General features: G+C 35.0%; 1 protein-coding gene across 1 annotated transcript; it reads right to left on the bottom strand.

Annotated features, from left to right (window-relative positions):
* Positions 1–6953: 6953 nt before the first annotated feature.
* Positions 6954–10603, bottom strand: LOC129910474 (uncharacterized protein K02A2.6-like). The gene is made up of 2 exons (XM_055987880.1): positions 10087–10603; positions 6954–10012 (listed from the first exon to the last, which is right to left on the bottom strand). Exons 1-2 carry the CDS (start codon positions 10601–10603, stop codon positions 6954–6956), a joined length of 3576 nt encoding a protein of 1191 aa, XP_055843855.1.

Raw genomic sequence — 10603 nt, 5'->3', positions numbered from 1 at the left:
ATATTACTTATTTTTTATTTGTTTCAACAAAAATATTGTGCACTAAATTGATAGAAAATGTTGTAACGAACAATTCATTGCTTTATTTTTTGCCGTAGGACATTCTGAAGTCGAGTTATTCCCAAAAAACGATATTTTTGGATGTTTTCGCACCGGTTTTGCATGCGTTCATTTATCAATAGCTCGGCCATCTTTGGTGATAAAGAGCTCATTTTTTCTGTAAAATGCAGGACATGAATAGGTTAGAAAAATGTCAATCATTATATAAGCTTTTTTCGAAATAATGACAAAAATGTGTTTTTTAACAACAAGAATTTGACTTTAAATGGCTGCCATTTTATATTTACTCACTCAAATACAATGAAATTACATACAACGATAGAAAATATTATAAGGAAGAGAATGTATGTTTATTTTTTGGTCTGCGATAATCTGGAGCAAAGATATTAGCTTAGAAGTAAAATATCCCAAAAAATGCATTTTTGTGAATAACTCCGCTAAAAAGAATGATCAGGTGGTGAGAAATTGGGTTTAAGTCTTTTAAATATACCCCCATCGATCCATGAAATAAAAACAGACAGTGCCTCTCATCGCAAGGTGAGGCCCTTTTTTCCGACGCTTTGACTGGAGTATTACGGGAAAGTATCGATTTTTCTATCGTTGTATGTAATTTTATTGTATTAAAGTGAGTTACTACAAAATGGCAACCAGTTAAACTCAAATTCTAGTTGTAAAAAAACACATTTTTGTTTTTATTGCGAAAAAAGCTTATATTATAGTTAACATTTTTCTATTTCGTAGCCCTCTTAATTTCCTGCATTTTACAAAAAAAATCAACTCTTTATCTTTTATCACCAAAGATGACCGAGCAATTGATAAATTAACGCACGAAAAACCGGTGCAAAAACACCCAAAAATATCGTTTTTTGGGAATAACTCAACTTCAGAATGTCCTACGACAAAAAATAAAGCTATTAATTGTTCGTTACATTTTCTATCGATTAAGTGCACATTATTTTTGTTGAAACAAATAAAAAATAAGTAATATTAAGTCAAAGACGTTTTTTTGTTTAGCAAACTCTTGCCTTATTATTTTGTAAAATTAGCCTTCTACGACCCACGGGTCGTAGATAATTTAAAGGGTTGTAGATAATTTAAAGGACTACAATAGTATTTTATTTTGTTAGCCAATACTTGCAAAAAAAAAAAGTTATGTGATTTAAGTAGTTTAATTGGGCTTTTTTGGTCAAATTGATTTGTTTATGTAAATAAAAAATTAAAACATAAATTTTTGTCCCGACGTTTCGCTGGAGTTTCTCAGCATCTTCAGGGGCGCTTTATTATTACGTCTACATACATATATAAAATAACAATTCTTTAATTCGTTTGAATTTTAAAATTAGAATATTTTTAACTTGCATTATTTTTTTATTTTTATTGCATTTTTATATTTTTTTATTTTTAATCAAAATTAAGTTTTATACTTTTAAATAAATTAACATAAGATTTAATAAATTAAAAACATCACAATTTAACAATAAAAAATGTTTTAACATCTTAACGCACAACATAAATATCACAGAATGGCGGTGTTATATTTTATATATCGAGTTGGTACTGTCGATGTCTTCTTTCAAATTCATCGAATATGCTCTCTTTTGTTGTATTCTCACCCTTTCTAGTGTAAATCTCGTACTGCAACATATTGGAAACGGGACATGCTGCAAAATTCAAACGAATTAAAGAATTGTTATTTTATATATGTATGTAGACGTAATAATAAAGCGCCCCTAAAGATGCTGAGAAACTCCAGCGAAACGTCGGGACAAAAATTTATGTTTTAATTTTTTATTTACATAAACAAATCAATTTGACCAAAAAAGCCCAATTAAACTACTTAAATTAAAAAATTATGTGATTATTTAATAAATTTTGTATAATTTGTATTTATCTTTGTTTTTCCTTCACAAAATACTTGGCAAAACAATTGAACACTGTGAAAATGAATTTTACATCTGGATTTATAAATTTAAACAGACCTCCAGAGAGCAGTTTAACGAAATTGGATTTAAAAAATTGGATATAAGATTGGATTTTCATTTTAGTATAGATAGCAGCATAAACAAAAAATACCAAGACTGGAAACTGAGCGGTCTAATGACGTTTGCCTACAAGCTGCGAGGTGTGGTGAATGTCGTCAATCTATCGTTGTGTTCGTGTTGGATGTGTGGTGAATGTCGTGAATCTATAAATGTGTGCGTGTTAACGTCATTTACCCAGAGCCGGTTTTAGGGGGGGGGGGGCAGCCTGGGCCGTCGCCCAGGGGCGCAAGAATTGAGGGGCGCCGCAGGCGCCCCGAACTTTTACAAAAGTTATATAAATAACGAAGTCTTTCCAATCGATGTTTTATTTTTTTTACATTTACAAAGGCGCCCCAATTTGTTTCTATTTTACATTTTCAACGGCGCTCGTATTGTTTGTCCTAAACTTTTTGAAGAATGAAGGCGCCCCCCAATTTTGGGTTAATTTATTTGGCTTACGGAAGGACAATGGTGTCCAAAATCTTCGTTCATCTTTGAAGAACAAGGCGCCCCAATTTCTTTTGAAAGACTAAAGCAATCCTAATATTCCTCCTACCAATTTAATTTTTGCAAAGGTGCCCCTATAATAATGAATAAGGAAAGAGAAGGGAGACGGACAGAATCCCGAAATTAAAAATCCAGAAAGCCCAAAATCCAGAAAACCCTCTCCCCCCTCCAGGGCACTCTAAGTCATTTCAATTAACTGTGAAAAAAATCAGAGTTTCTCGGGTTTTCATTTTACATCGAACACCTCAGAGCTTTAGTTTCATCAGCGAACATCGAACACAGAGGAAATAACTCTGGTTGAAAAAGAAGCTACAAAAAACGCTTGACAACGAATTCGGAGCGACCCAGAGTGCCCTAGAGCTCACAACGAACAAACCTTATACTTATAAAGGTACAGTGACGAGCAAAAGTGGTCAAATGTTTTGCCTTTTTTGAGAAAGTTGTTTGAAACTTAGTGTTCTTTACATAACTTAAATCGTTTTTATTTTATTATTTTTCCATATTATGCCACCATTTGTTTTCCTGATTAAAATTTAAAAAAATGCTTCATTGTCCAAAAATGGAGAATATCATATTGGTATTTGGACTTGACCAATTCTGCTCGTTTTGGAAAAAGGCTTTTGTTTCAATATTTTGAGTGCACTAGAATTAATTTTTACCACTTTTAACCACTTTTAACAATGCCTCGAGATAGGATCTATCAATCTGTGAAGAAATAACTTTAAAATTCGGTAGTATTTCAGCTTAATTCAAAGCTAAAAGCTAATCGCTTTTAGACTTGTGTTTTTTTACTGCCCTTACAATTTCTTCAAAATTTTCAACAGATTTTCAGCCAAAATGGGTCAGGGCCTTATGCTGACTACGCAGCTGCCTTAAATTTCTGATTTCCGAAGCAATATTGAAAATTTTAAAGGTTTTGGTGGGGTCTTCATGTAGTTGAAAAATTATATCACACAACACGGAGTCTTCTTTTGGCAAACAAAACTTGTTAAATTGTACCGTTTTATATCAAGATAGATTCTCCTCTTCATCATATCTTCTTCATCATATCGGAAACTCCCCCCAAAAACTCAAACAACATCACCAAACCTTTTTTAAGTCAAAAATCGTTAGGTTAGATGAATTTTTACTAAAACTTTTACTAAAACTTTAACTATAACCACAAAAAAGAATCAATAACCAATGGGAAAAGTAGATTGGAATGACGAGAACACAGAAGAAATAGAATGCAAATCTAGTTACTATCCAAAACTGGAAAAAAACATTTCAGCAGTATCAAGTTTATAGAACGGACATAAATTATTATAGATTCAAGAATATTTACCGAAGTTATCTTGTGGATTGCTAGCTTATTTTGAAAAAATAATGGACAAGCGAACCTATCCTGATATAAAACGAAACAATTTGACAAGCTTTTTGGCAAAAGAAGACTCCGCGTTGTCTGATATAATTTTTCAACTAGATGAAGACCACACCAAAACCTTTAAAATTGTCAAATATTGCTTCAGAAATAAAAATTTTTAGACAGTTTCGTAGTCAGCATAAGGCTCTGACCCATTTTGGCTGAAAATCTGTTGAAAATTTTGAAGAAATTGTAAGGGCAGTAAAAAAACACAAGTCTAAAAGCGATGAGCTTTGAGCTTTCCATTAAGCTGAAATACGACCGAATTTTAAAGTTATTTCTTCACAGATTGATAGATCCTATCTCGAGGCCATAGAGGAAGGAATACCTAGAGAGCCGACTCGTACCCCCCTTACCTAAAACACCCGCAAATTTAATTTCAGATAATCTCTCTTATTTTTCTCTTGTTTTCCTATCTGTGAATACGTTTGAAAAGTACAACATTGTATATATATTCTTATAGTACTCTCATGAAGTGGAATTTTCTGTTTTGCGTCGCCACCGCTGGGATCGCTAGTTTATTTTATGTTTGAACCTTATGCAGAAAATTGAAGTGCAGATCTACCAAAAGATGTCGCTAAGGTATTTTCATGGATTGATAGTACTATAGAAATATATATACAATGAGTACAATTCGTTTAATACCTTCCTTTCACCAGTAGATGTCCTCACAAATTTTGAATTTAAACATGATTTTGGTTTGTACATGAACTTGAATAGCTCAAATAGCTCACTCCAGACACCCACCTTTCAATAAATATGTACAGAAATAAAAAAAAAAGGTACGTGTTTTGAATTTATTATATTATTTTTTTATGAATTTATTTCCTACTGAGCACTTAAATTGTTTTTAATTGTTTTGAGCTCAACTCCACAGTTGAATGTGTTGGTGCCATTTAAAATGCACGGGAAAACTACCACATATAAGCACTGTGGAGTTTTTCCTCTCATTGCAGCTTGTAGGGTGGAAGAGAAAAACCAACCGAAGTCGCGTCTCTAGGTATTCCTTCCTCTATGCATAGAGGAAGGAATACCTAGAGAGCCGACTCGTACCCCCCTTACCTAAAACACCCGCAAATTTAATTTCAGATAATCTCTCTTATTTTTCTCTTGTTTTCCTATCTGTGAATACGTGTGAAAAGTACAATTCGTTTAATACCTTCCTTTCACCAGTAGATGTCCTCACAAATTTTGAATTTAAACATGATTTTGGTTTGTACATGAACTTGAATAGCTCAAATAGCTCACTCCAGACACCCACCTTTCAATAAATATGTACAGAAATAAAAAAAAAAGGTTCGTGTTTTGAATTTATTATATTATTTTTTTATGAATTTATTTCCTACTGAGCACTTAAATTGTTTTTAATTGTTTTGAGCTCAACTCCACACATAGAGGAAGGAATACCTAGAGAGCCGACTCGTACCCCCCTTACCTAAAACACCCGCAAATTTAATTTCAGATAATCTCTCTTATTTTTCTCTTGTTTTCCTATCTGTGAATACGTGTGAAAAGTACAATTCGTTTAATACCTTCCTTTCACCAGTAGATGTCCTCACAAATTTTGAATTTAAACATGATTTTGGTTTGTACATGAACTTGAATAGCTCAAATAGCTCACTCCAGACACCCACCTTTCAATAAATATGTACAGAAATAAAAAAAAAAGGTTCGTGTTTTGAATTTATTATATTATTTTTTTATGAATTTATTTCCTACTGAGCACTTAAATTGTTTTTAATTGTTTTGAGCTCAACTCCACAGTTGAATGTGTTGGTGCCATTTAAAATGCACGGGAAAACTACCACATATAAGCACTGTGGAGTTTTTCCTCTCATTGCAGCTTGTAGGGTGGAAGAGAAAAACCAACCGAAGTCGCGTCTCTAGGTATTCCTTCCTCTATGACTCCACAGTTGAATGTGTTGGTGCCATTTAAAATGCACGGGAAAACTACCACATATAAGCACTGTGGAGTTTTTCCTCTCATTGCAGCTTGTAGGGTGGAAGAGAAAAACCAACCGAAGTCGCGTCTCTAGGTATTCCTTCCTCTATGCCTCTATGTCTCGAGGCATTGTTAAAAGTGATTAAAAGTGGTAAAAATTAATTCTAGTACACTCAATATTTTGAAACAAAAGCCTTTTTCCAAAACGAGCAGAATTGGTCAAGTCCAAATACCAATATGATACCTACTCTCCATTTTTGGACAATGAAGAATTTTTTTAAATTTTAATCAGGAAAATTAATGGTGGCATAATATAGAAAAATAATAAAATAAAAACGATTTAATTTATGTAAAGAACACTAAATTTTAAACAACTTTTTCAAAAAAGGCAAAACATTTAACCACTTTTGCTCGTCACTGTATGTTGTTTTCGATTGGCAGTCCGGAAGCGCCTGGAATCATTAAGAAGCGTGCTGCAAGTTTTTTATTTACCAATACAGATATTAAATTTTAGAATTGGGTGGAAGCGATTCAAAGTTTTTTATTGGATTTCAGAATGAGTGAATCATTGAGTGATTCCAATCGAAAACGACATTAATGTACCTAGTTGAAAAAGTTTTTGAAAAAATATTGTTCAAATAAAACCAACTGTACCTAATCTTTAAATGTGTTTAAACAAAAAAGTCAGAGATAAAGGTAGTCTTGTTAATTGAGCCTAAATGACATGTGTAGCGTTGTTGTTGATTACTTTTGTTAGTTAAAGAGGATGCCGAAACTGCCGCTCAAATAAAACACGTCTGTTCAGTAATAAATATTTAATTCAACTCCTCTTGGTATACCAAAGATGTATACCAATCAGAATGTTTAGTCTTTTTCTCAATTGGTATAATGTAAAGTAATGCCAAATACATTAAACATTACATTTCTCTCTTGCTTAATATTGAAAATAAAATGAATGTTAACATGAATTTGTTTTCTTAAAAATAAAATGAATGTTAACATGAATTTGTTTTCTTAAAAATTATTCTAATATGTAGTCATCAAAACGCAGTGGTCTCTTCGATCTAGTACTGCGCTTGTGTTCGTATCTTAATTGTGGTGAATTTGGTGGAGTGGTGAAAACTTCAACTTCCTCAGTTACATCTCTGTTGTTTTCATCTATAGCAATGTCAAAATCAGCTGGTGTTGGAAACTGTTGATAATTTTCAGAATTTTCATTTGAATTTGAATCAATTTGATTTTGCTCTTTATAGTTGATGTAATTTTTGCGTGCAGGTCTTCTTGTTGTTATTTGTTGGATGTTGGGCTTGACGAAATTCTTGAAGAACGAAGAGTTTCTTACAATTGTATTGGTCTCTCCTTCTCTTCTGGCCCAAATTTGCGAACCAATGATTTTGGTTATTTTCATCGGCTCAGGATCATACGGTGGAGTAAGTTTATTAATTTTTCTTTGCTTGCAAATTACCTGGTCGCCGACTTTGAATGCTGCTGGTTTGGTGTGTCTTCGTTTATCTGCGTATTGTTTATTTTTGAGTTTGTTGTTTTGTTCTTTGTTGACCAGTTTTGTTGTCTTCTCTTTCAGTGTTGGCAGAAAGTTATTCATCTTCCTGTTGAACATCAATTCGAACGGAGATACTTCAGTTGTTGCTTGCGGAGTTGAGCGATAGTCCATCAAAAACATGTCCAGTTGTGATAAACAATTATGGTGTTCTAGCTCGGATGAAATGAGAGACTTTTTGATTGTCTTCACCATGCGTTCCGCTGCTCCATTTGCTTCTGGCCAATACGGGGTTGTTTTGTGATGTTTAATGTTCTGGGAATCCATGAATTCTTTAAACTCGTGGCTGCTGAATGGTGGTCCATTGTCGGATTTCAAATTCAATGGAGTACCGAATGCAGAAAATATTTTCGTTAATACTTTCTTCACATCAATGAATTTTGTTGAGTGTATCTGTTCGACGAATGGATACTTCGAATACTCATCGACCAAAATGAGTAAGTACTTCCCGTTCGGAAGCGGACCAGCAAAATCCATCGACACTTTCTCAAATGGTGTTGACGCTAGTTCGACAATTGAAAGTGGTTCACGATGGTTTTGATTATTAACCACTTGGCAAATGTGACACTGTGACACGGTTTCTTCTACTTTCTTGTCGAGATCAGGAAACCAAATTTTGGTTCTGAGCAATTGTTTTGTTTTAACTATTCCCATGTGGGATTTATGTGCTAAAGCGATGGCACGTTGAACTAGCTTGTGGGGCAAAAGTATTTGTGAACCTTTAAGTACACATCCTTCTGCTATGGATAGTTCTTGCCGTACACCTTTATACCTGGATATTTGGTTGCTGTTCCATTGGGTGTTGCTGTTGGATGTAATTGCTTTGATGAGAAGTTGTAGAATTGGATCTTGTTGTGTTTCTTCTTGTATTGTTTGCAGGGAGATCGCTTTCGGTAGTGAATTATTGATGATGAAGTTTACGTACTGTTCTATTATGTTGTTTTTGTTGTAACTGTTGTTGCTGTTGTTGTTTGGATGTCGGGAGAAATAGTCTGCAGGATTTGAATTACCTTGTTGATGTTGAATGTTGAAACTAAACTCTTGTGTCTTGAGCAATAGTCGCTCAATTCTGCTTGTTGGCTTGGACAAAGGATTCTTAAAAATACTTATTAACGGCATGTGATCTGTATGGAGCGTGAACTTAGTCCCATACAAATAGATCTTGAAATGTTCCATTGCCCATGTTGCTGCTAACATTTCTTTCTCTATTTGGCTGTATCTTTTCTCGACCGCAGTAAGTGCATGGCTTGCATATGCCACGATCTCATATCTTTTGTTGTGGTGTTGCGACAAGATACCAGAAAGACCTTCAGGACCGGCATCGACATGTAGATGTGTTGGCTTGTTCATGTCATAGTAGGCAAGTTTTGATGCATCTCCCATTAGCTTCTTTAGGAAAATTAATGCTTCCTCGTGCTTCTTCTTCCAAACGAACTCGGTGTTTTTTTGAATGAGTTCTCGCAATGGTTGGGTGTGTGTTGCTAGTTCTGGAAGAAAAGGTAAAGCAAAATTTAACATACCAAGGATGCTGCGGACTTCTGAGACGTTGTTGGGTGTTTTGAGTTGTTCAAAAACTGCTACTTTCTCGGGGTCTGGTTGGATGCCGTCCTTTGAGAAAACAAAACCGAAAAACTTCAGCTGGGGTTGGCTGAATACACACTTTTTCTCGTTGACTGTTAGGTTGTTTGCACGAAGTCGTTGAAATACCTCTTCAAGTGCTTGATCATGTTCAGTTTGCGTTTTCCCAAAAATGAATATGTCATCACTCACATTCAGGACGTTTTTGATGTTGTTGAGCGTCTGTCGGATGATGTCTTGGAACTCTTCGGCTGCTGTGTTGACACCGAAGTTGAGTCTTTTGTACCTGTAGACTCCACAGTGTGTGCTGAAAGTCGTGATGAAACGCGATTCTTCATCCAATTCGATTTGATGATAGCCTTCGTTGAGGTCGATTTTGCTGTAGACTGTTGTGCCATTTAAAGATGTTATTATGTCTTGCAGAGTTGGTGTTATTTTTCTGACACGTTGAATGGCTTTGTTGGCTGCTCGCATATCAATGCACATCCGAATAGCTGTTGGGTTGTGGGGTTTTGGTACAATCACCACTGGTGATACCCACGGTGTTGGACCTGTTGCTTTTTCAATGATGTCTGCTTTGAGTAGGCGGTTGATTTCGTCTTCAACTGATGATCTTAAATGGAATGGAATTCGACGGAAACGTTGTGCGACTGGTGGTACTTCTTTGTCGATGAAAAGATGTACTTTGTGTTTGTTGTGTTTCCCGATTCCTCTGAAGACTTCAGGGTACTTCTGTTTGATGTCGAGACTGATGTTGTTTGATAATTGTTGGACTATGTGGATTATGTTGAGTTGTTTTGATGCGTTGTAACTGAGAATGGATATTGCTTGGCTATCTATTACGTAGATTGTCTCGGCTATGGAATGTTGTTTAAAAGTAAGACTGGCTGTGAATTTTCCAATTATCGGCAATGAAGTTGTGGAATTATATGGAATTATTTTTCCTGTGTGTTTTGTTAATGTTGGTCTGTTCGTTAGTTTGTTGAAAGTACTGTTGCTTATGATTGTTGCGGTTGACCCTGTGTCAATTGTGAAGTTCGTTGGAAGGCAAAATCTCTCAATCTATGCGATGTTGTTGTGCATATGATTTGAGACTTGATTTCTTTATCTCTGTCTGAAAATTCGCAATTGGAACTCAATTTCAAAAGCCGTGCATAGAACTGTCCAACTGTTTCATTGGGAATCTGTTTTGCCTGCCGAAAGGAAAATATTTCGAATTCGATGTTTGTTTTGGGCGAGAAATAATTCGATAGCTTTTGTTTCGCTATTTCGAAGCAGTCCATCTCGACTCTTGTTCTCGCGCCTTTTTCGTCGACGCGTTCCTTTGTTGTTGTAGTCAGCTTTGGCAAATTGTGAAAGATCTCAAAAACGTCTTCACCGGCATAATGTAACAATAATGCCTTCCGTCTTTCGACATTGTTGATATCGCTCGCTATTAAAAAATTTTCAAAGCGAGCAATCCATTTCCTCCAACGATCACCAGCGTTGGTTGGATCGTCGTTCAGGTTGAAAAATGGAATTCTTCCACCCTCCAT

Source organism: Episyrphus balteatus, chromosome 1, assembly GCF_945859705.1.
Source record: "Episyrphus balteatus chromosome 1, idEpiBalt1.1, whole genome shotgun sequence".
In the NCBI taxonomy this organism is placed as follows: Eukaryota; Metazoa; Arthropoda; class Insecta; order Diptera; family Syrphidae; genus Episyrphus; species Episyrphus balteatus.
This window is presented reverse-complemented; position numbering and strand designations above follow the sequence as displayed.

Bases quoted from the DNA above. Each gene is read 5' to 3' on its own strand.
- LOC129910474 (XM_055987880.1), bottom strand. From the start codon at position 10,603: ATGGAGGGTGGAAGAATTCCATTTTTCAACCTGAACGACGATCCAACC. The intron at 10,013-10,086 runs GTCAACCGCAAC...CAAAACACACAG, and splicing joins AACTTCACAATTGACACAGG to GAAAAATAATTCCATATAAT.